Source organism: Ornithorhynchus anatinus, chromosome 13 (genome assembly GCF_004115215.2).
Source record: "Ornithorhynchus anatinus isolate Pmale09 chromosome 13, mOrnAna1.pri.v4, whole genome shotgun sequence".
Taxonomy (NCBI): Eukaryota; Metazoa; Chordata; class Mammalia; order Monotremata; family Ornithorhynchidae; genus Ornithorhynchus; species Ornithorhynchus anatinus.
The window spans coordinates 21,128,745-21,154,543 of NC_041740.1; the positions used below are offsets into that span (position 1 = coordinate 21,128,745).

General features: G+C 52.6%; 1 protein-coding gene across 1 annotated transcript in view; it reads right to left on the reverse strand.

Moving 5' to 3' along the window:
• MINDY3 (MINDY lysine 48 deubiquitinase 3) overlaps positions 1-25,799 on the reverse strand; it is an 80,532-nt gene that overhangs the window by 42,894 nt on the left and 11,839 nt on the right. Inside the window, 5 exon segments of the mRNA XM_029077751.2 lie at positions 5,200-5,270; positions 19,909-19,988; positions 21,254-21,327; positions 24,375-24,489; positions 25,714-25,765. Coding sequence (XP_028933584.1) covers positions 5,200-5,270; positions 19,909-19,988; positions 21,254-21,327; positions 24,375-24,489; positions 25,714-25,765 — 392 coding nt within the window.

Here is a 25,799-nt window from a genome sequence, read left to right on the forward strand (position 1 = left end):
AGGATGGTGGTAAACTCTACAGTGGTGGGGAGGAGAGGGCGTGGGTGGGAAGATGAGCTCGGTTTGGGCGCGTAAAGTCCGAGGTGCCCACGGGACACCGAGGTGGAGATGTCCCGAAGGGAGGAGGAAAGGTGAGGCTGCCGAGGAGGAGAAAGATCAGGGCTGGAGATGTAGATTTGGGAATCATCTCCACAGATACGGAAGTCGAAGCCGGGGGAGCGAAGGAGTTCCCCGAGGGAGAGGGTGTGGATGGACAAGAGAAGGGGGCCCGGAAATGGAGCCTTGAGGGGATTCCCACAGCCAAGGGGCCACGAGGCAGAAGTGGAGCAGGCGAAAGACCGAGAACGAGTGGCCAGAGCGATAGGAGGAGAAGCAAGACAGTGTCAGTGAAGCCAAAGAGGTCGAGGAGGACCAGGATGAAGCAGAGGCCGGTGGATCTGGCGAGTAGATCGCTGGAATCCTTAGAGAGAGGGCAATTTCTGTGGAGCAAAAGGGGTGGAAGTCAGATATGAAGGGATTAAGGATAGACTCGGAGGAGAGAGAATGGGAAGTGGGATTAAGACCGCGAGCCCCGTCAAGCAGGGATTGATGAGCTCGTACCTACCGCTTTGCTCAGTTCAGTGCCTGGCACAAAGTAAGCGCTTAACGAATGCCATGAAAAAGTGGAGGCGGTGTGTGCGGACAACCCCCTCAAGGGGTCTGCCGAGGAACGGAAGGAGGGAGCCGGGGTGATAACCGGGAGCCGAGGGGTCGGGGGGAAGGTTTTTTTTAGGACGGGGAGACGGGAGCGCGTTTGAAAGCAGTGGGGAAGAAGCCATTAAATGGTGGACAGGGAGGGAAGACCGGCAAGGGCAGAAGTTCCGGTAAGGTGCGAAGGGATGGGGGTCAGAGGCACAAGTGGGAAGGGTGGATCTGAAAGAAGGCAGGGGATCTCCCCCAGACATACTGCTAGGGAAGACGGGCGGGTCGAAGGAGGGGCAGGAGAAGGGAGGAACTGGAGCGGAGCGGGCAAGGCTCCCTCTGGGGAGGGCGGCGTCACCAGTCGATTAGACCGTGAGCCCGTCACTGGGCAGGGACTGTCTCTACCTGTTGCCGAATCGTATATCCCAAGCGCTCAGTCCAGTGCTCCGCACAGATTAAGCGCTCAATGAATACCACCGAATGAATGAATGGGGAGAGCCAGGTTTCGATGACGGCGAGGAGCAGCAGTGAGTAGGTCAGGAACCAGTCGAGGAGGAAGGGAAGCTTCTCCGTGACGGAGCTAAAAGCTGCGCTCGGTTGAGGCTGCGGCGGGGAGCGCGGGGGTGAACGGAAGTGAGATGAAGGGGGCTGGCGTTCCTCGTCTCAGCTGCTCCTGCTATTTCCGTTCTTGCGGAATCCCAGCAGTTTGCCAGCCTAAAAGGGATGGGGGGCGTTGGGAAGGGAGGGGGGCAGCAGCTGATGCCGCTGAGGTCACTGAAAGGGCCCTCGTCCCCGGATGTAAAAGGGCGCGTTCCTTCCCTTGCACGCAGGGCCCCAGTGCATCTCGGGGGGGATCCCCGAAATCCCGGTTGACTTTAGTTACGTGGAAAAACTCCCGCAGATTGTCAATTATCTCGGATTCAAGAACAGCTATCGTTAAAAAAAAAAAAAAAAAAAAAAAAAAGGGTCACTCCCTCCTGGTTCACTGGATCACTCCATCGGTCATTTAGGATGGCGCCCCTCCCAGCCTGCCCTGCCCCGTACGGAGTCTCTAGAGTCCCAGAGTCCGGACAGGATGGAAGATGGTTCGGGATTTCGCCTCAGCGGTGGATCCCGGGGCTTGTCTGTTTCTCTAGCACCGCAGGGCGTTCCCAGCATCCGCTCGGAACCATCCGCGGATGCGAAGGGAAGTGGAGGATTCCCAACTCCCGAGCCTGGAGGAGGAGGGCGGGAGAGGGAGAGACACAGGGAAAGAGGGCTATGGGAGGGGAAGACCTGTACGCTGCACTGGATACGATACAGTTCGGTTTGGATCAGGGAGCTGTCGGCTTTGGAGGAGCTCCGATATTACTCAGCTAGTCCAGACTCTGGGATATTCATTCATTCAATAGTATTTGTCGAGCGCTTACTCTGTGCAGAGCACTGTGCTGAGCGCTTGGACCGAACAAGTCGGCAACAGATAGAGGCGGTCCCTGCCGGCCGACGGGCTTACGGTCTAATCGGGGGAGACGGCCAGGCGAGAACACCCTGGAACTATTCAGTTCCCGGTTGCCAGAGTTAATGCCCCACAGAGATCCGCTTACCCAAAAGCTGGAGGGTGGGGAGACGGTCTTGGCTGACGTGATCGGTCTCGTCGTCCTCCAGAAGGGGACGGGAATTAGACCTTAATAATCCTGATTACGGTATCTGTTAAGCCCTTACCGCGGGCCAGGCACCGCTCTAAGCCCTGGATTGTCCGTGTCCCTCGGGCCGCCATTCGAAGCGTTCAGATCTTTGGCAAGGACATGCCTCGTTCATCATTATAACTGTTTACGGGGGCAGGGGACACACTGTAATCCAGGCTTCGAGGAAGGGGCCGCCCAGGCGGCACCGGCAGGGAGCCGCCCGAACCCGACCCAGGAGAACCCGGGCCTCGATTTCCAAAATCAGATTACCGCACCGGTCCGGACGGGAACTGGGCCCGGACGTGAGAAACAAACCAAGAGACCAACCACGTCCTCCTTACCCTTCTGTCAGCCCAGACCTTCTTTCCTCACCCTCCGGCTTTTGGGTAAGCTGATCTTTGTAGGGCATTAACTCCGGCAACCGGGAGCTGAACGGTTCCAGAGTATCCCGGAGTCTGGAAGAGGTGAACGATGTCAGAGTTCCTCAGAGCCGGCAGGCCGGGGACGTCCAGCTCGGTTGCGGTGTCCTCTCCCGAAAGCAGAGTACAGCGCTCTGCGCACACTAAGTGCTCCATAGTGCTCTAGCGCTTACTCTCTCGCCTGTCAGGCCACCGCCCCCTCGCCCACCTCCTGCCTCTGGCCTGGAACGCCCTCCCTCCTCAAATCCAACACTCTCCCCCTCTTCAAAACCTAACTGAAGACACACTTCCTCCAAAAGGCCTTCCCACACTGAGCCCCACGTTCCCTCATCTCTCCCTCCCTCCCGCGTCGCCCGGACTTGCTCCCTCCGCTCTTCCCTCCCTCCCAGTCCCACAGCACTTACGTGCATAGCTTGTCATTTCGTTTACGCGTACTGATGTCCGCCTCCCCGCCTCGAGCTGTAAAGTTTGTTCTGGGCAGGGAGTGTCACTTAAAGAGCTCTGCAGGCAGCGAGCGCTCAATAAATACGACTGAATAAATGAATGATTAACAGTGACAGATGGCAAGATCCTTTACCAGAAAAGAGAGGGCTTCCCTGGGTGCCATTCCTGGAAGCTTTCTTGAGTGTTAACGAAAACGTACACCGCCTTGATTCCGCTCCTTTGCTGTTGTTTTAATGAGCTGTTCATCCCCTCGATTCCATTTACTGCCCTCGTCCTCGTCTGTCCGTCTCCCCCGATTAGACCGTAAGCCCGTCAAAGGGCAGGGACCTTCTCTATCTGTTACCGATCTGTACATTCCAAGCGCTCAGTGCAGTGCTCGGCACATAGTAAGCGCTCAATAAATATTACGAATGAAGACTGTTCTTTCTTCAGAGAAATACCCAACGCTGCAGGTCAATTCCGGGATCCCGGGGTGAGTCGGAATAGCCGGTTTTCAGCTTCGCGGCTTTCCCCCCCCCCCGCAAAATTAAAATCCCGAACGAGCGCCTGAAGCCTCTCTCCCTTCCTACTCCCGAATCGAAGCATTTAAAGGTCAAGGCACCGGAGCGGAAGAGCCCAGGCTGGGGGGCGGGAGACGTGGTGGCCGCCAGGATGGGACTAAGGATGGGAAGGGGGTGCGGGCCCACCCTGCCCGCTGCCGTCAGGGGAGGGTTGGCAGAGGCCGGAGCCCAACGGGCACCGAGAGGCCGCTCCAGCCCTGGGGCCTTCAAGGACCTGGCTTCCCGTCCCGTCGGGGTTTCGTTGGCCCACGGAACCCCAAACAATCCGCGGACCAACTTCCCAGAATAGGAACTGCAACTCTGGAACGTGTGGTTAGGAGCTGAGTTGATGAAATTCATGGTATTTCTTCTGAGTGCTAAATAGTTTCGCAGATGGAGCCGATAAAAGCTAGAATCCCAGGCATCTGAGCAAATCCGTTTCCTCGGCCTGACGGGGTACCTCCGTCAACTTCAGTACAGGCCCACTTGGGTCCCCCGGTGAGGAGGGAACATTGCGTTCTCTCCGTAACTCAGTTTACCAAACAAGACACGTGCATTTAATAATAGTTTGGGCTTATTTTTAGCCGTTGCGTATGTCGCGACTGGGATCTTATCCTTTTCAGCTCAATGTTTCAGAGGGGAACGAGCTCCGTCGGCCGGGCCGTACTCTGACTAACCCTGGCAGCTTGGGAGAGCGGTCAGTCACGGTGACGGGAGGAAAAGCTGGACCGCGCAGTCAGGGCAACAGAAACCCTCTAAATAACGACGACGGCATTCGTTGAGCGTTTGCCACGGGCCACGCGCCGTTCTAAGCGCCGGGGTCAACACCAGATTATCGGGTCGTCCCGCGTGGGGCTCACTGCCTTACCCCCCACATGACAGACGAGGCAACTGAGGCACACAGAAGTGACTTGCCCCAAGCCACCCAGCTGACAGGTGGCGGAGCCGGGGTTATTCAGTCATTCATTCAACAGTATTTACTGAGCGCTCGCTACGTGCAGAGCACTGTACTGAGCGCTTGGAATGGACGAATCGGTAACAGACAGAGACGGTCCCCGCCCTGTGACGGGCTTACGGTCTAATCGGGGGAGACAGACCAAAACAAGAGCAATAAACAGAATCCCGGGGAGGAACATCTCATTAAAAACAATAGCAAATAAATAGAATCAAGGGGATGTACATCTCATTAACAAAATAAATAGGGTAATAAAAATATATGCAAATGAGTGGACGAGCACAGTGCTGAGGGGAGGGGGAGGAGCAGAGGGAAAGGGGGAAAAAGAGGGCTTAGCTGAGGGGAGGTGACGCGGGGGGGGGGGGGAGCAGAGGGAGCAGAGGGAGAATAAAAGGGGATTAGAACCCGTGACCTCTGACTCCCAAGCCCGGGCTCTTTCCCCTGAGTTGCACGTAGGAGACAAGGGTCTTCGCGTTTCTATGAAGACGGTATCTTACCTTACAGTACCTCAGAGACTCCATTAACGTTAAAAAGCCGACAGTCGCTTGTTTATGTATACCGAGAAGTTCTACGGGGGGAAAAGAGAAGTTACCCCGTTATTACATACCACACGGCGCTGGCAAAATCCACCCGACAACTTTCACTTCAAAACAAAATCTCTCCGATCCCAGCGGCTGTTTCTCCGCGGAGTGCGGAATGCTCTCTTCTATGCCCGCGCGCCGGACCGCGAGAGTTGCTTAGTTATTTATCTGTAAAGCGCTTCTAGGTGTCAAGAAGCGCTGGGCGTAGACAGAAGTTAATCAGGCCAGCTACAGGCCTGTCCCACATGGGGCCTGCAGGAAAGTAGGAGGGAGAACAGACGTTACCGCTGAGGAGAGCGAGGCCCAGAGAGGTTAGGTGGCTTGTCCAAGGTCACACAGCGGGCGAGTGGCGGAGCCAGGATTAGAACCCAGGTCCTCCGGCTCCCGGGCCCGTGCTTCGTCCTCCAGCCCACGCTGCTTCTCCTTCTTCAAGCCATCACATTAGGTTGGAAGACAAAGCAGGGGCGAGGTTGGATCCGGGGATCAGATTTTTCCCCAAGTCCGGCACCGGGCAACCCGGCTCAGGAACACAACGCCGTCCACTGCTCCGCTACCGAGCGCTTAAGATTCCGCTCACTTCTTTTCGGGTCGAAACCTTCTAGGGATTATTTCGGAAAACCGATAAACCAGTGCCAGGGTCGCCGACTGGGGCACTCGCCAGGACAATCTGCAGGCAGTAGGCGCCGAAGAAATACCGCCGAGTGAACGGCCCGGCTGGTGGAAACCGGGAGATTTCCCGTTATGAACGGAAGAAAACCGGGGACATTTTACGCTTCAGAATCTACAGGCGGCTCCTCGTTTGCGTCGGTCCTAAGAGTTGGGAAATGAGCTCTCCATAACCATGATTCCTTATTGTTATCTTCCTTTTAAAATAAATAAGAGCTTCCTGATGGGGGAAGGAAGAGGAGCTGAAATATTTTCATACGTGCAAAAAGGCAGCTTGCTGACAAACATTAATTAAGAGAGAGCTGACGGATTTTTACAATCAAAGGGCGCACGGAACGTTCCAAAGTCACGGCGGCCGACAGTACCGTAGCGCGTAGGGTCGGCTCGTAACCACGGCTGAGTCTGCAGGACCTGGGTTCTAATCCCGCATCCGCCACTTGGCTGCTGCGTGACCTTGGGCAAGTCGCCTCACTTCGCCGGGCCTCAGTCGCCTCAGGTGTAAAAATGGGGATTTAGACCGCGAGCCCCACGTGGGAGAGGGACTGTGCCCAACGTGAACAGCTCACATCTACCCCAGCGCTAAGAACAACGTCTGACACATAAGCAGGCTCTTAAACGACGCTATTATTAATAACCGCAAAAATATCACTGCAAACGAGGGGCAAAACCTTCCGTAGCTTTAATAGCTTGGAGTAGCCTGAGACAGACAGAACCGAAAAGAGTTCCCACCGCTGTAACCTCTCCAGCATTCATTCGTTCCTTCGATCGTATTTACTGAGCGCTTACTGTGTGCAGAGCACTGGACTGCGCGCTTGGAAAGTACAATTTGGCAACAGATAGGGACAATCCCTACCCAAAAACGGGTTCACGGTCTACAAGGGGGGGGAGAGACGACGAGACAAAACAAGTAGACAGGCATCGATAGGGTCACTATAAACAGAATTATAGATCCATAAGCATCGTTGACAAAATAAATAGAATAATAAAATAATAATCAACTGGATGATCAGCTGACTTCTGACCACTCAGAAAGCCCCTTATGGGGAGGCCCACTTCACACCCCGAGAACGGGGGCAAAATGGGGAGAGAAAAAAGGAGGGAAGAGACGGTGAGGAGAAAGAAGGAGGGGAAGGGGAGGAAGAGAAAGGAGGAAAGGAAAAGGAAGAGAGGGAAAGGGACAACTTGTACTTCTACTGTATCCTTCACGCGGGATCTCAGTTCTGTGGCCTTCCGGGGCACCTGGCTGCCACGTCCGCTGAGCGACTCGTTATCGTCACCCTTCCGGGCGGCCAGAACGGGGGTCCGGACACTGTGGGCCCGGCGCGCAATGGACCCGGCCTGCTGAGTTAGCAGGACATCAGCGGACTGCGGGGGTCAGACGCGACTCCCCGGTCCCAGCGCTCCCCGCCCTGCCCGCCGCCCGCCCTCTGCTGCGATCGGTGATCCCCCCCGAACCCTTCACCACCCCAACATTTGGGAGGTGAACCGTCCCCCTCCTGGACCGAGACACCCACCCACCCACACCGCCCGCCGTCCGGCCGGCCCTCTCTCGGCCCCAGTTTCTGGGGGACGACTTGCCCCCACGGGTAGCCGGACGGCTCACCCCGGTTCCCCGGGCGGCGGGGAACTCGCCTTCCCACCCAAACCCCATCCACAGCACCGGAGACACCTCTACCGTGCTCCCTGTCTCCCGAGCCTGTGAACTTGGCATCGTCCTCGACCCCTCTCTCTCTCCTTCAGCAGGAATATTCCATCTGCCACCGGATGCCGTCGGTTTCCCCTTCACGACATCTCTAGAATCCACCCTTGCCCCTCCAACCAAACCCGCTCCCACGCAGGTCCGAGCACTCATCTCCTCCGGCCTCCACAACTGCGTCAGCGGCCTCGCCGACCTCCCCGCGTCCTGGCTCTCCGCACCCGAGTCCGCCGTTCGCTCCGCTGCCCGGATCGTTCTTCGAAAAGACCTCTCGACTGACGCCTCCCCACTCCCCAGGAACGTCCCAACTCCTCCTCGGCGACTTGACGGCGCTCCATCGGTTCTTCCCCCATCCGACTCGGCTCCCTCACCTGCAATTCCACCACCGGCCCACTCGCTCGGCTCTTCTACCGCCAACCGGCTCTCCGGCCCCCCGATCTAAATCTCACCACCGACCCCCTGCCCACACCCTCCCTCCCCCCTTCCCACCTGACAGACCACCACGCCCCCCAACTTCAAAGCCCTACTCGAACCGCATCCCTTCCGAGAGACGTTCCTCGTCTAACCCGTTTCCTCCATTCCACTTACCTCCCTTCTCGGTTGCCCAGACGGAGTTAAACCCCTTGAGGACTCTGAAAGTCACCCCATCCCACGGCGCTTAGGTACGTAGCCCGTACTCTGCCGTTTCCCCTAACTGCAATTTGAGGTCTGCCTTCCCCACCAGACCGTAAGCTTCCTGAAGGCAAAGAGCACGTCTACCAACTCCCGGCGCTTAGAATCGTGCTTGGCACCTAGTAAGGGCTCCAGAAATACCATCGTTATTATTACTGCTCTCCCAAGCGCTCAGTGCAGCGCCCTGCACCCAGTAAATACACACTAAACACCTCCGGTCGATTGAGGGCGGCTCGCTGGGTCTTCGTCCCAGTGAGAATAATGGAAACCTCCAAGGTCCGAGGCCCAGGGACACTTCTCGCGTGGAGACGGGTAGGGACGCCATCTTGGCTTCCATTTTGGCTCCCAGGGGCCGGGCCGATCAGCCGCGTGGCCCTTTCCACCCCAGAGGTCGCGGGGGGCAAAGTTCACGACATCGCTCCCGACTCTCCCTGATGCCCGTTTCTTGTTTCGTCACTTGGAAGAGGATTTTCCAAGTTCCGATGAGTTTCTCCAGGCAGAGATCTATTAAGATTTCCTCGAGAGCTGACTAGATTGTTAAAATCTTACTAATGTCATCCTTTTTTTTTTTTTTTTTTTTTTTTAAGGAGGACGCAATCATTTTAATCACAACGGGCTCCTTGGGGAACATAATCAGACAAATTAAAACTCGAATCTTGGGGCCACTGGGCTTTCCAGACCTTCACTTTTCTGAAGAATACAGGTCTGTGCCCAAATAAAGACAATGACCCGTCATTCGACAGGGCGGCAAGTTAGTAAAATTGATGATACGTTTCTGGCCCGGGTCTGACTTGGACAGATTTAGGTCTCGCTACTGCCATGAAAAATTCTTCATGGTCCGCTCGCTTCTAAACCCTTGGCCTATTCAAAAAAAAATCCTGTTTATCACCTGCTCACGTACTTCACTCCATTTGGAGCGAGAAAGCCTGATTCCATCACAAGCCCGTGTCACCGGGGGGATTTCGGGCCGCAAGATTAATCTGGTGGGTTGGCACGCGGGTTTCTGACTTCTTAAGACCCGACAGAGCTCGGGTGGATTCTGTTAAACCGGCCCGGCCTCCGAGGAAAAGAACTCGCCGTACTTGGATAAAGAACCAAGGGAAGAGAGTCGGAGGACCTGGGTTCTAATCCTGGCAAGAACTCGCTCTACTTGGATAAAGAACCAAGGGGAGGGAGTCGGAGGACCTGGGTTCTAATCCTGGCTCCGCCCCTGGCCTGATGTATCTGACCCGGGCAAGTCCCCCACCTTCTCTGGGCCTTCACGTCCTCATCTGTAAAATGGAGGCCGGATACCTCTTCTCCCTCTAAAATGGAGACCGAATACCTCTCCTCCCCCAAGTCTTTAAGACTGCGGATGCCCACGCGGGACAGGGAATGTCCAAACTGATCAACCCCAGAGCACTGCACTAAACGCTCGGGAGAATACGACACAGTTGGTAGACACGGTCCCTGCCCTCAACAAGGTTACAATCTGGAGGGCGACACGGACGCTGATATATGTAAATAAATTACGGGCCCGTACGTGAGTGCCGTGGGGCCGCGGGAGGGGTGAATAAAGGCCGCAAATCTAAATGTGACCCAAAGGGGAGCGTGAGCTCGTTACGGGCAGGGACCGTGCCTGCTGATTGTTTCGGGCCGTACCCTCCCAACGGCTTAGAACAGCGCGCTGCCGAAACGCTCAATAAATACGACCGACTGAGTGTGAGACAAGGAAACGTTCGTGGGGGAAGGCCTCTTGGAGGAGATGTGACCTTAATACATTTTTGGAAGTGGGGAGAGCGGTGGTCTGGCCTATACGGACGGGGGAGTACCGGGCCAGAGGGACTTTGTGGGAAAGGGGCCGGTGGAGAGATAAACGAGATCGGGGCACGGGGAGCAAGATGGCGCGACAGGAGCAAAGTGGGCGAGCTGTCCTTACAGTAATAATGACGATGATAACTGTGATATTTGTTAAATGCCAACTATATGCCAGGCACTGTGGTAAGCGCCGGGGGGGGGGATACAGGCAAATCGGGATGGACAGAGTCCCTGTCATTCATTCAGTCGTATTAACTGCGCACTTACTGTGTGCGGAGCACTGTTCTAAGCGCTTGGAAAGTACAATTCAGCAATAGAGAGGGACAATCCCTGCCCACACAGGACTTCCCACACGGGGCTCACAGTCTCAATCCCCATTTTACGGATGAGGGAACTGAGGCACAGAGAAGTGAAGTGGCTGGCCCAAGGTCACACAGCAGACAAGTGGCGGCACCGTAATTAGAACCCATGGCCCTCCAGCTCCCAGGCCCAGGCTCCACCCGCTACCTCATGCTGCGATCAGTAAGGGGGGGGCGCAAACTGATCTGAGTATTCTAAAGGGAAGCAGCACGGCGTAGCGGATAGAGCACGGGCCCGGGAGCCGGAAGGTCATGGGTTCTAATCCCCGTTCCGCCACTTGTCCGGTATGTGGCCCTGGGCAAAAATCCCTTCGCTTCTCTGTGCCTCGATTACCTCATCTGCAAAATGGGGATTGAGACTACGAACCCCACATGGGACGGGGACCGTATCCAACCCGATTTGCTGGCCTAATAATAATAATAAGGACGGTACCTGTTAGGCGCTCACTCCGTGCCGAGCACCGTTCTCAGCGCCGGGGTAGATACGAGGCGATCAGATTGTCCCACGTGGGGCTCACGGTCTTAATCCCCCTTTTACCAGACGAGGCGGAGCCGGGATGAGAGTCCTCGACCTCTGACTCCCAAGCCCGGGCTCTTTCCACTAAGCGACTCCGCTTCCCTATTCATACCCATTTTCTGCACTCTTTTACCTCTGACTGAACAGTCGATGAATTTATTCCACCGCCGGAAAATATTTTGACGACCTTCCCACCCCCCCATTAGAAATCACCCTCCCGGCGGTCAGGGAACAGGGCGCGGTACGTTTCCGTTGTCCTTCCCCGAGCGCTTAATCGGTGCACTGCATCTGGTAGGCGATCCATGAATATTAAACTAATTCTGCCGCTGCCAGGCGGATATTTCTAGGCAGGCGGGCTAGCTTACAAAAATATTGACAGAAACCTGGCCCGCAAGCGGTGCTGAAGCCTTGACCTAGCTGCGAACAGCCACGTTCCCGACGTCTCTCGGACCCCCAGATCGACAGAGGCCGCTTTCCCTGTTCTCTCTTGAGGTCCAGACCGTACGGAGAGGAGCCGGTAGTTCACACGACAGTTTAGTGAGGGGGACGACACGGGTGAATTTGGCGGCTCCAACTCCCGACCCGGGAGAGGCCCCCGCAGTGACTCGCACCGTATTTTATAATCCCGACAAGGTGGTTTCATTCACAAAACCGGGCAGAGAGATACCCGGGAGCTGGAACCAATGCCACAGTGAAGGGGAAAGGTACCGGAGTGACGGCAAGACGAATCCCACGGGGAAATCGGGAGCTCTCGTCATTCCTGCCTGGGGGGGGGGGGGGGGGGAGGCTCCCTGACAGCTCCCTTCTGATCGAAAGGCAACGACAGAACGCGCCGTTGGCTTTGGTTCTTTTCGCGACCAAGGGGGGCCAGTTGGCCTTTTCTCACTGAATTTTAGCCTTTTATCTGGCCGGGCACTTGGGCTCAATTTGGTCTATTAAGCCACATAAACGAGCCACCTGTATCCTTCCACCACCCCCTTTAAACACGGCTCATTTTGGATCAGGGACCAGCAGCGCCACGATCTCACTGATTTTTCCGAAGGCAAGGAGCGCCGCCTAGTGCTTTGAAGGAATGCTTTATCGCCGACTGCCCCCTTCCTCCACAAAAATGAAGGCTGGGCAAAAGATGGGGCAAAAGGTGACCGTACGCCCCCGTGGGACGTGTCTTCGACCGTCTTGCCCTCTTGTAGATTGGCTACGGACCCAGGAAGGGCCGCCGGCTGCGACCCATTAGCAGGGGCGCACCCGGAATCGGTCCGTCGATGGTGCTTGCTTGAACGCTCACTGGGTGCGGAGCACTGTTCTGAGCATTGGGGAGAGGAAGGGCAGGGGGTCCTTACTTTTGGGGGTACGGTGAGATTGGGGTCAGAGAAGCGGCATGGCTCAGTGGAGAGAGCCCGGGCTTAGGAGTCAGAGGTCATGGGTTCTAATCCCAGCTCCGCCACCTGTCAGCTGGGTGACCTTGGGCGAGTCATTTAGCTTCTCGGTGGCTCGGCTCCCTCGTCTGTAAAATGGGGATGAAGACTGTGAGCCTCACGCGGGACAACCCGATGACTCTGTATGTCCCCCAGCGCTTAGAACGGTGCTCGGCGCATAGTAAGCGCTTAACAAATACCAACATTACCATCACTTTCCCGCAGGCGGTCCTCACCGCTACGAAGCTGTTGTGACTGTCTTTGGGTCGGACAGGTTTTCGGTTTCCGTGAGCCCCCCCGGCTTAAGGAAGACGAGTCTCGGCGGTCCTCCGTGAATCTCGGCGGGAAATCTACGGGGACGTCCTTTCCTAGCCCCCGGTCCCAGCGCTTAGCACACGTGACCCGATTACCTCGTATCTCCCCCAGCGCTCGGCACGGCGCTGGACCCGAAACGAGCGCTCAACACCACAATTATGATTTATTTTCGAGGGATGAGAGAAGAACCTCCCGACGTAAGTTGGCTCGGGGACCCAGAGTGCTGCCGTCGCATCAAAAACCGAATGACCCATGCCCCGGGCTGCCCACCTGACAAAAACTCGGTCCGTGAGCCCCCATAAGTCGTAGATGCGATACTGCTTATTACGCGCGCCGGGAAGGAACACGCGGTCGGTCAACGGCATTTCCTGAGCTCCTACCGTGTGCCCGTCACGGCACTAAGCGCCGTGTACGATACAACGAGAAACGGACACATTCCCTGCCCACAACGAGCTCCCGGTCCAGCGGGGAGAATCGGACACGGTCCCTCTCCCTCGGCGGAGTGGACCGTTTGGAAATCGAAGAACATCAAGGATATCGAGGGAGAAGAGGGGATTGGTGACAGCCTAGCCTCAGATCGGAGGACCAGGCCCAACGATCTCCTCCGCACCGCACTCTCCCTAGTGCTCGGCACAGCGTTCCACCCACGCTAAGTGCTCGATAAATAAGCGTCTGGCAACGGGCGCAATTATTACTAGTAAACAGAGCATTAGGTTAGGTTTTCCTCCGGTTCTCCCGTGAGGAGACGGGCTCCACTACGTCATCCGCACTCTTTAACCGGAACCATATTGTCGCACAGCTGCTTGGTCTTCCCAAACTTCCTCCCGGGGGCCCCGGGAGAGGAATTTCTCTACATCCTCCTCGGCAGCGAAGACTGCCGGGCCCTCGCCTGTTCTTTACCCGGTTCACGATTTCCTACCGCAAGCCCAACCCGCACCATCTGCCCCTCTAACGCCAACCTACTCGCTGTACCTCCATCTCCTCTTATCTCGCCGCCGAGCCCTCACCCACCTCCTGCCTCTGGCCTGGAACGCCCTCCCTCGTCGTAGCCGACAGGAGATGGCTCTCCCCGACTTCAGAGCCTTATTAAGAGCACGTCTCCAGGAGGTTATCCCCGAGTAAGCCCGTATTTCCTCTTCTCCCAGTTCCTTCTGGGTTGCTTTGCACTCCTGGATTCGCCTCCTCTATTCACCTCGGCCCCACGGCACTGACGAACGTATCCGTAATTTGTTTACTTCTAAAAGTGTCGGTCTCCCCCCTCTAGACTGGAAGCTCACCGTGGGCCGGGAATACGTCTACCAACTCCAGCCCTACCTCCTCATAGCCAACTCTCCCCTCCTTACCGCAGGACACGTCCCCTCCGGGAGTCCTTTCCCGACTAAGCCCTCCTTTCCTCTTCTCCCGCTCCCTCCTGCGTCGCCTGACTTGCTCCTTTCACTCATCCCTCCCGGCCCCACGGCACTTACGTACATAACCGTAATTTATTTACTTTCATCACCGTCGGTCTCCCCCCGAGATCGTAAGCGCGGCGTCGGCAGGGAGCGTGTCTGTCATTCTGTAATCTCCCAAGCGCTCAGTATGGGGCTCTGCACCCAGTAAGCGCTCAATATGATCGATTTTTCTGATTCGTAGAGCACAATATTGCTTTGAACTGAAATAAGAATTCATGAAACGACAAAACGAAGCGACTGGGAGACGGTGGAGCTGAAAATTGAACGTCGGCACATCTTCTCGGAGCACCAGCTCACGCAGCTCAGCTCCTGCTCCGTCAACGTGCAAAACATCAGCTGGCAAACACCGACGGCTTTTCCCTCGCCAAAGCGAGTGGGCTAAAGCTCTGAGCGACGGCATGTTTTGAATTTACCGCCTGGTGGAAAGAGCACGGGCCTGGGAGTCGGAGGCCGTGGGCTCTAATCCCGGCTCCGCCACTTGTCAGCTGTGTGACTTTAGGCTTCACTTCCCTCTGTGCCTCAGTCACCTCATCTGATAAATGGAGATAGAGACCGGAAGCCCCAAGTGGGCCAACCTGATTACCTTGTGACTACCCCAGCGTTTAGAACAGCGCTTGGCACGTGATAAGCGCTTAACAACTATCATTATTAGTATTATTATCCCTCAAGCCACCTGTTACCCTACCAAAAGATGACCAAGTCACCCACCCAGAGTACCAAGATCCAATCCTCCAGGTGGACACTCCTCCGGGAGGAAGAAAGGGGGAGTCGCAATCACATGGCGAAACGAGTGCCGGTGGGACGCTCTCCAGATGGCAAAAAAACTGCCATTCCAATGATTATTTTATGTTTTACCCAGACCCTTCGGGACTCTGGCTGCGGCTTAAAATTCCACGACGACAAAAGCGTGGCTAAGACAGTGAACCATCAGACTGTCTTGGGGGCCTCAGGTTACACAGAGACTGGACTACAGCGGAGGAAAATGTAGAAGGAATTCGGAATGACAGAACGATAGCGCTGGAAGCGTCACGGGGGGAGCCCTTCCTTTGCTGCCTCTCCTTTTCTTAAAGATCTTCAGGAATGTCAAGCTCACAGCAGTCCTTGGTAGCCAGGTTGGGCGTCTAGAGGGCCAAGAAGCTTCCTTCTGGCCAGCTGAAATCTCTCTTGCTTTAAGTCCGTACTGTAGCGTCAGATGTTAGGAAGAACATCCGGTCAGCATTCTGCCCATAAAACCATCTCTGATACTTGGAAGGGTTATGAAGTCACCTCTTAGTCATCCCTTCCTTAAGCCTTTTCCTCATAAGATCTATTTCCCTATTCTTTAATCATATTTGTAGCTCTTCTCTGGGACTCTTCCATTTTCCCCACACCCCGTTAAAAGTGCGGTGACCAAAACCAGGCCCGAGACCCTTTAAAGGAAAGCTCTCGCCAAGTCAGAGCCAAGTGGAAGGTGTGTTTCCAGGCTCTTTGCTCTCGCGCTTCCATTCCCGGGAACGGGCCGGCTCTTGGAATACTCCCGTTTAATCGTGGTCTACGATCAGAGTTTGTTTCTTTTAAATATATGTGCATAAAAAGTTTTTAATCATCTCTTTCTTTTACTCCTCTCAAGCACTTAAAATGGCATTCTGTTCGCGGCAGGCAGTCAACAAACGCTGCCGATGATACGGGCTTGGTTTCCATAAAAATCGTTATGGAAATTATGTTAATAATCCCATAAACTGTTACGGAAATTATTATGGCATTTGCATGCTACACTATTATGGTATTTGTTAAGGCATTTAACTCTGGGTCAAGAACTGGGATAAAGAAAAAATTTACATCAGGAGACGCGGTCCCTGTCCTCCCTGGGTTCACAGACTGTTTAGGACGGGGAGGAGTCCCGGTACTCGGCCTCATTTAATCTCACTCCATTTCTACAGGGCCAGTTTCTAGCAAACAGAAATATAACGACCATTCACTGGGGAACACAAGATGCAATGTGATTAAGACGACGTTTGCCTTCTTGACTGGCACTTAGCTTCCTGTGGGCAGGGAGTATATAGCTACCAACTCTGCCGTATCGTGCGCACGGAACCTGTCTGTTGGTATTCGCTCAAGCGCTCAGTACAGTCCTCTGCACACAATAAGGGCTCAAAATATAATAATGATGATGGTATTTGTTAAGCGCTCACCATGTGCCCAGCACTGCTCTAAGCGCTGGGGCAGGTACAAGGTAATTGGGTTGTCCCACGTGGGGCTCACGGTCATAATCCCCATTTTACAGAGGAGGTAACTGAGGCACGGGGAAGTGACTTGACCAAAGTCACCCAGCTGAGAAGTGGCGGAGCCGGGAGGATTAGAACCCACGATCTCTGACTCCCAAGCCCGGGCTCTTTCCGCTGAGCCACGCTGCCTCGTTACCACTGAATGTACTGTCCCACACACTCGGTATAGTGCTCTGTACTCGGCGAGGGCTCGGTAAGATTGACCGATTGCCCCGGACACGCACTGTGGAAAGAACAATCCCGAATTCTTCACTAGCGTCCGATGCTAGCCACGTAATACACACGCACCCCCATCAGACTGCATCAATATGAATAATCAATAGGAATTTCTCCAAAAACCCGTCTACAGCTGTTGAGAGTGGGGAATAAGCTCGTTCTAACGTAAGACTGCCATGAATGCCATTACTGGATCAGTCCAATGGACACGGTGTGGTGGGTAGAGCACGGGCCTGGAGTCAGGAGGTCAGGGGTTCCAATCCCGACTCCGCGTGCGTGTCTGCTGTGTGACCTCGGGCAAGTCCCTTCCCTTCTCTGGGCCTTGGTTACCTCAGCGGCAAAATGGGGACTGAGACTGGGAGCCCCAGGGGCGACAGGGACCGGGTCTAACTCGATTCGCTTGTATCCCCCCCCAGTGTTTAACAGATACAATCTTATTAGAGCACCAGGATCCTTGAAGGAACGGAGAGATGCCTGCCCTTCTAGACACAGGTTCGCACGGCTAGGAACGCGCGAACTAATATCCCTCCAATTTACATTACGGATAACTGCTTATCCGCTCATTTGTTCCAACTCTTTGTGAACTTATTCTTCTCTCCCATTCACAGTACTCTGCAAATACCACTGATTGGGTGATTGATATTTTGGCCCGAACGAGTGGTGACGCACTTTATATTATTTTTTGTTTTGAAGATACCCTTAAGCCTCAATTGGATGCCCCTCTGTCCTTAATGCCGTAGGATTTGGTCAACAATAATTCCACCCCCAACCTTACTCGTGATTTTGTTAAATTACGTTCCCTCTCAGCTTTAGTTTCTCGAATGAAGAGTCCTAAGCTTTGCGACCTCTTTTCACCTGGAAGATGTTCCAACCCTCTGCTTGTCTTGTTTTCGTTATCCTCTTTCTATTCCTCCTCTAGCTTTATGGTGTCCTTCTAAAGACGCAGTGGCCATTTTTTCAGGGATACACCCAACCTCATCTGACGCATTTCTGCCCACTCACTAACTTGGTAGTTGTCTCGGGTTTCTCGGCGACGTATTTCGCCACTCGGAAGACAAGCCCATCAGAGGGCAGGGACTGTCTCTATCTGTTACCGGTTTGTCCATTCCCAGCGCTTAGTACAGTGCTCTGCACAAAGTCAGCGCTCAATCAATGATGATAATAATAATAATAATGATGTTGGCATTGGTTAAGCGCTCACTATGTGCCGAGCACTGTTCTAAGCGCTGGGGTAGACATAGGGGAATCGGGTTGTCCCACGTGGGGCTCACAGTCTTAATCCCCATTTTACGGATGAGGGAACTGAGGCGCAGAGAAGTTAAGTGACTTGCCCACAGTCACACAGCCGACAAGTGGCAGAGCTGGGATTCGAACTCATGAGCCCTGACTCCAAAGCCCGTGCTCTTTCCACTGAGCCACGTAACACTAAATACTATTGAATGAACTGTTCTGGGAAATTCCCTGAACTCCCTTTCAGGTCACTTGTGATATATTACACATGAACGCTCAGCCCGGCCCCACAGCATTTATGCACATATCCTCTCGTTCTATTTCCCTCATCTGTGATTTTCTTCCATGTCTGTCTCCTCCTGTTGACTGTAAAGCTCCGACGCATCTACCGACCGTACTTCACTGTACTTTCCCAAGCCCTTAGGACCGTGCTCTGCTCTCAGTCAGCACTCAATAAAAGACCGCTGATGAACGAAACTGACCCTAAAACCAATCATCGAGAGAACCCTCTATTTACGTTCCCCGGCTCAATCGTATCTTTTCAGCACTTACTGTGCTAAGAGCACTTTACTAAACACTTGGGAGAGTACAGTATAACAGATTTGGTAGACATGCTCCCTGACCACAATGAGAGGGGGTGACGGACACTTCCCAAAATAAATTATGGATAGGTACGTGTAAGTCCTATGGGACTGAGGGACGGGCAAATAAAGGATGCAAATCTAAGTGCTGGGACGACGGCAAATAAAGGATTCAAATCTAAGTGCTGGGAGGAAATGGCTATTCAGAGATGTAGCCGTTTACCTCTAATCTTTAGTTTCCATCTCTAGCCTGTTTTTCACCCATAAAGGAACATTTCCTCCCATTCTAAGCCTGCTCAGTTTTGGGGGGGTTTTTTTTTGGTTTCTGGTGTGAAATCCTACCTGAGGTCTTTCGAAAAAATCTAAGGTTCCCCTCTATCCAACCTATTTATCGATCCTCCCCAAGTATTCCAGAAGAATAGTGCGTTGTAATTTCCCTTCACACAAACCACGCTGTGTTCCCCTCAGCAAGAGAGATTATTTTCCTCTATAACCTCACTGATCCTACACTGAGTTACGGCTTCTTCTAATTTTCTGGGGACAGAAGCGAGGCACCAAACTATAGAGTTCCCACAGTCACCTCAGGGGCCCTTTGTATAAAAGTTACATCAGTGACCTATTAGTTCTCTGGTTCACGGGTGTTTTATAGCAAATTTCTTGCTTCGGTTCTGCCTCTTCCCTGCTAATGAATGAATGAAAGCTAGTCGTCTAGACTGTAAGCTCACTGTGGACAGGGAATGTGTCTTTTGATTCGGGTATTGTACTCTCCCAAGCACCCAACAAACACGTAAAGAGCCTTCTTACACCTTCCTTCTTTTTCTTTTCTTTCCTCACACCTCCCCCCTTTACCTGCTACAGTTCCCTTTTCCTCTCCCAACGTTTCTCATCTCTTCTTTTCCCCTCCCTTACCTCCTCAAAGCCCCCTTGAAGTTCACTCAAACTTTGCCCCACACTCTTAAAACGAAGAGTTTGCACCCTTCTCTCTCCAGTGAATCCAGAATACTACCCTACTCTGGGAATTCAAGGGGTAATTTACTTCAGAGAGAGATGAGACCAAAATGAGATTCTCAGATTTACTACTTTCTGCTTCAATGTTACGTCTGTTCTTCAGTTATGCCGGTCTTTAGCGCGTTCACAAAAGTATTTAGAGAGGAAAAACATGTCCCAGTACTCAGGTATTTCTGTTTGCCAAAAAATATCGAGCCGTTCATTGGCTCTTCTATTATTTACTGCTTCTCTCGGACATTTTCACAAACTGAATAAAAGAACTCCACAAAGGTCCTAAAAACGCTTCGACCTTTTTAGTAGACTCTTCCATTATGCCGTGTACCCCACGTCGTGGATGCAATAGCGATGAGTGAAATTCTCAAATCTATCCAGGCCAAAAGAGTACCGAGAGAGTCCATCATCAGAAACACAGTTTCAGAAAACGAAACATGTACTTACTCATTCCTGAACACTCTCTGTCTCCATCCCACACATTAGAAACAGCATGTCCGGTCAGCAGCAGGTTTATTAGGCTTTGGCTGAATAACAACAACAATAATGATAATGACAATGATGATGATAAACTCCGCAACAGGAACTAACCACAACCATTTTTAACTTCTTTTCCAGTGATTTCTGGGTCCCCCCCACAGAAAATCAATTTGAATGAATAAACCTCGATTCGGAAGACTTTGAAAAATCCATCCTATTTGAAAGAACTACATTTTAAAAATCCCCAATTACTTTAACAGCAAAGATCCCCCTCAAAATGATCTACCTTGCTTGAGAAAATGAGACTGTCCTAAGTGTGCTACCTTTACCTAATGTATAAGTATTCCTCTCTTTCATTTGCACGTTCATTTTTTTAGTCAGATGTTTCCTCTCTATATGTCGGTACTACTTCCTTCTATAACCTTGTTCTTCCTCTTGCTCCCTCCATTTGCAAATAATCTTCTTTTATCTGTTCTGGCTGCCAGGGTGGACTGTAAACTCCTTGAGGGCAGGGAACAGTTGTCTGCTTCCAATGTATCCTCCCATGTATTTAGTGGAGGGTTTCGCGCTCAAAAGATTCAACCGCTTTCCTGACACAGAACATGGCACGGATGAACGAGCCAGGATTTTTAAAGCAGCTTCCTTTCATTAGTGATTTTTCCATCGATGTCCCAGGAGGGCTCTTGGCTTCTGCGTGGAATCCGGGAGACTCTTGTCCCTGGATTCCGCAGTGTCAGGACCAACGCCACGGAGATGAGAGGCAGGAAAGCCGCTTTCCTCTTACTGATCAGCCCTTCCAAAATTCATTTGGAAACTGCCTCTTCCCCCGGGATGGAGCTATCAGATAGGTTTTGCTAAACTTCAGAGCGAAGTCCGCCATATTTTCTTCTGGCAGGAAAATGTCGGCCCTCAGTGGGCCGAGAGAGCTTCCAGTACAAGACATTATAACCCGGCTCCACCACTTGTCTGCTGTGTGACCCTGGGCAAGTGGCTTCCCTTCTCTGCGTCTCAGTTCCCTCATCTGTAAAATGGGGAGTAAGACTGTAAGCACCAGGTGGGACAGGAATGATTAGCTGTAGCTACCCCAGCACTCAGAACGGTGATTGACACATAGTAAGCGCTTAAGGAATATCATCATCAACATCCTCCTTAAATAAATACAAAGAGCTTTAAATCCTTTAGATTAGGCAACAAACTCTCAGCCTAGAGCCATTCAGTCGGGGGTGATGGGGAACACAACAAAATCGTCCAGGTTGTTACCCATTAACGACGGCTACCCAGATACTTAAATAAAGACGCCTGAATTCATTACCTGCCATGTCCGTATACAGGATCTATCAAAGGTTCCGTTGCATCTTCAATTTCATTTTTTATGTTTTCGATCCCCTAGAGAAATCAATGGTCACAGGTCACTGACGCAATTTAAACATTTAAAGTACGGTAGCTGAGACCAGTCGATCCCTAAGCCCAAACCGAACGAGACAGCGGCAAGTTACAGGATTCGGAGTGAAAGATGTCAATCTGAATCAGCGGGCACTGAAACGCACACCCTTAAAGATGTCTTTCGAGCGGGATGGCTCAATTTCTGGAGCGTGATTTTTCACGGCTTCCGAGGGGCTCTTTGGATTATAAAGTAACAGCGCTAATTGGCCCCGGTGGGATTTGGACGCAGCGCCGGTTAGCAGGCTAGAAGAATCTGTCCCGATTTAGAGATAATGGGGGGGGGGGGGGGGGGGGGGGGAGTTTAGCCCACATTCGCATTTGCATTTCATCCGAACGTATTTCTGGAAAAGTCTCGAGTAGACGCGTAATCCACCAAGTGAAGTTTCTAAATACCTGAGTGTGGGAGATTGTAATACAGGGCTTTGTACGTCGGCTTTCGTTTTTCAACAGAAAGTGGATTTTAGCCACGCCGAGAAGGGAAAGCAAAAGAACAGGACAACTCAGTTATAATCGCGCACCAGTGAATTGGCCCTGTAAGGTTACAGCTCTTTACAGCTTGTTTCAGCCAAGGTCACGGGTTCTCAAGGCGTCTCTACCAGTACTTCACTAGCCCAGGAAACTAACTGAAATTGTTTAAAGTTGTCTGCTGAGACCAGAGAACATTAATAAGCTGCCATACGGCCACACGGATTTCCCGGGCGGTGCCGACCACGGTAAAGTGTCGGCTCGGCTGACCGCTTGAAACGAGCTTTTTCATTTTCCGCCATCACCTTGAATTTCACTCGGCGTGCCAGAAATCATACACCGCTCTCCTTTATTAGTGCTCTTAACTGGATCTACGGAACTAGGAAGGGAAGCGAAAAGACGGACTGTCTGAAGCGAGTTTCCCACCGTAAAGTCCGCTGTATTCCCGAGAGTCAAAAATTGGACCAAAACACTCAAAGAGCATTAAAAATTGATGTGAAGCAACGCGAATATAATTACAGAATCGGAACCGAGATAAATACGTTCCAATAACTGGAATGAGCTCATCAGACTTTGTTGTGTACATCCGCAAAACTGCTTCATTTTCTACGTGTTATCTTTCACATCCCGTTCAGTACGAAGGAACTCTGCGAGAGCTGACAGAGTTATCAACGTTAACATCTACTGACAAACTGAAAGGGGCTTTAAACACTCCGTTCAAATCAATCCACGTACTTCAAGGGGAAGTAACTAAGCCAAGGTACTGCTCCAAGTAAGAGAGGTTCTGAAATTACTGGCATGAACGTTCACCGGCGCTGGGGAGGTGTTTTTTATTTCAGCTGTTTCAGAACCAACTATTTATCTCCCACTGAAACAAGATTTAGGGGATAACAAAAAGGCCCCCGGGGACACAGCTACCAGGTTATATGAGGAATGTCTGCGACGCATGCGGCAAGCACTCAGATACCGTCGACGGTAGACAGAAATAACTACGGGGAGTCGTCAGTTCGGCTCAAGGGAAAGCGAGATTACACCTTCCGTACCGGTAGCCGATTTACCCGCTATTTTCTCAGAGAGCAGCCCGAGAGTGAGTCGGGGCAACCGAGGAGGTTCAAAGCCGGGCAACTCAACTGCTAGGTGGCAAATGAAGGAACGTGCAATTGGTTTATTCGCCTCCCTGAGACCGGGAGGCGGTGGGAAGTCCACGGTTCTGGTGTCCTTCAGCAAACATTCACATATGACCGAGTAAAACCTCTCCAGCATATCGAATCGATCGATCGACGGTATTAATTGAGCGCTTACTACAGTGGTGCTTCTACTCAGGGTCCATCTGCCGACCCCGGCAGGAGATAAAACCGGGGGGGGGGGTGACCGTTAGAGGCGGAGGACTTTCGGCTAAGCCCGGCGGCGGAACCAGAAGCCGGAGAGGCCCGGCCATCTCGAGGCCCAGGGATGGGACGGCAGTCGGGAGAGGAAACTGACGCCGAGTGCAGATCTGCTGATTAGGTTGGAAGAGTGTCCTCAGGTGCCCCCGAGGGAGCGATAGGCCCCCTTCTCGGAAAGACTGGCCTTCCTGTTGAGGAGAGCTGGTTGGGAAAATGCCAGAAAACAAAGCTCTGACTGGAGCTGTTTTATACGCCTCCGAATATACCAATCGCAATCATCGACGTGAAAACGGCAGCAGGGCCGTTCTTGGCGGAGGGCGGCAGGACTCCAGGCACGTCGCTCGGGGCGGGGCAACGGGTTTCAGCTGGGTGGTGAACTGTTCACAAGAGGGAAACTACCCGCTCCCGCCCTTATCCTGCTCTTTGAACATTCTGCGCCTATGAATCTCTGCGGGGGGGCCCAACTGGTCCGGCCCGGAGACCTCTTCCTAGAGAAGGAGCCTGGCCTGGTGGGAAGAGCCCGGGCCTGGGAGTCAGAGGAGCTGGGTTCTCACCCCAGGCTCCGTGACTCGTCTGCCGCGTGACCCTGGGCAAGTCACTTCACTTTCCTCACGGGCAGGACGGCGATTCAATACCTGTTCTCTCCTTCTTAAGCCGGGAACCCCCTGTGGGGCCTGACTGTCTTCAATCTACCCCCGTGCTGGGGATACGGTAAAATAGAATCAGTGAATGGGGGTATCCGTTAAGCGCTTACCATGTGCAAAGCACTGTTCTAAGCGCTGGGGGATACAAGGTGATCAGGTTGTCCCAGGTGGGGCTCACAGTTTTTATCCTCGTTTTCCAGATGAAGTAACGGAGGCACAGAGAAGTTAAGTGACTCTGGGCAAGCGGCAGAGCTGGGATTAGAACCCACAACCTCTGCCTCCCAAGCCCGGCCTTTTCCGCTGCGCTTACCGCATTTCACAGTTCTTATTCTCATTCTGCTGGCGGGGGCGGAGTCCTCAGGAGGGAGGAGTCGTTCCAATTTGGCCTAACTGAAGGGCGACTCGGGGGAACAACTCGCGGAACTCAACTGAGAGGGAAAAACGTCACAATTTCTACAACAAACTTGAAGCAGTGGTATCGATTTCTTCAACAAACCTTGGTCAGAATCACAGAATAGAGAAAAAGCAATACTCCAAATTTGTTGGTCCACACTGAATACTGGTCCCAGAGAGCGTCCTTGAGTTCCGGGAAACTTTTGAATGACCTCTTGCTGGAAAAAAAATTGAAAGAGAAATGGACATTAATGAGGTGCGAGAGTAATACTGAATGTGTACTGGGGGGCGGGGGGAGCAAACTGATGAGATTTTACATTAATTACCTTTACTTATTCATCAAAATAGGTGGTCTTGTGAATACTGAAAGTGCTGTGATAAGGCCTACCCACAAGGAGAGTTAAGACGACTCTCTGCCTTAACTAGCAAACCCAATTTACATGGAAAACCTGCTCGGCGGGGATCATCTCCAAATCCGTAGCATAACGTCTGGGATGAATAATAATAAATCCAAAAATTATCTGGAAAATGAAGTGCTCTCTCTGACAGAGTTCATTAGCCAAGAAACCCGCACATACACTGAGTGAAACATCCGTCTGCCGACGTATGTGAATCGGTCTGAAACGTCCGGAAACCGATCTACCGTGGATCCGTACGTCGGAGGCTTGAACTATCCCACCAGAGTATTTTAGGAAAAGTGACCTTCTAATTCCAAGCCAGACGCTTTCTCTGACTGACCCAAATGCCCCCGCTTACGATGCATGCCGACATGCTACCTACTGCCAGTGCTACGCAGTTAGGGCCTTTCGACAGAGAGCTACGTTAACAAGGTTTAATATATTAAAAATGTTTACTCTCATGTAAAATCTTCCCATCGAGAAGCTGCATGCACGGCCCAGTGGAAAGAGGCCGGGCCCGGGAGTCTGGAGGACCCAGGTTCTAAACCCGGTTCTGCCCCGTCTGCTGGGCGGCCTGGGGCAAGTCGCTTAACTTTTCGGTGCCTCGGTTCCCTCCTCTGTACAACGGGGATTAAGATGGAGTAGGACCCAATTAAATCAGTTGGGACACGGTCTACCTGGAATCTCCCCCGGCGCTTAAAAGAGTGCCTGGCACATAGTAAGCGCTCCACCGACGCCATAAAAATACTGAGTAATGAGCAAGAAAAACTACTCGAAACCCAATTTCATATTTCCTCCGCTCTGAAAAGTCCCCAGCGAACAGAGCGCGTTCGGATCATTAAGTTAAATGAGGGATCGGCTCCATTTTCAGCCCACAGAGAAGCTCTTTCTCTCCTGAACCTGCCCTCCTAAATATTAATTCGGAGTCGTGTTCAACTGCCTCACAGGAGTTTCATAAAGCCACCTTTCCCAGGGCATTCACAGACTTCAAATAGTGTTGTGAGCACATGATAAGTATTTTAAATGTTCCAACATGTTACTTACTGAATTAATGCATGAAATCGCTCAAAGCCAAGCTCTTCGGCAGCCAAGGCAGCTATACATAAAAGACACTTTTCAGCACTACACAA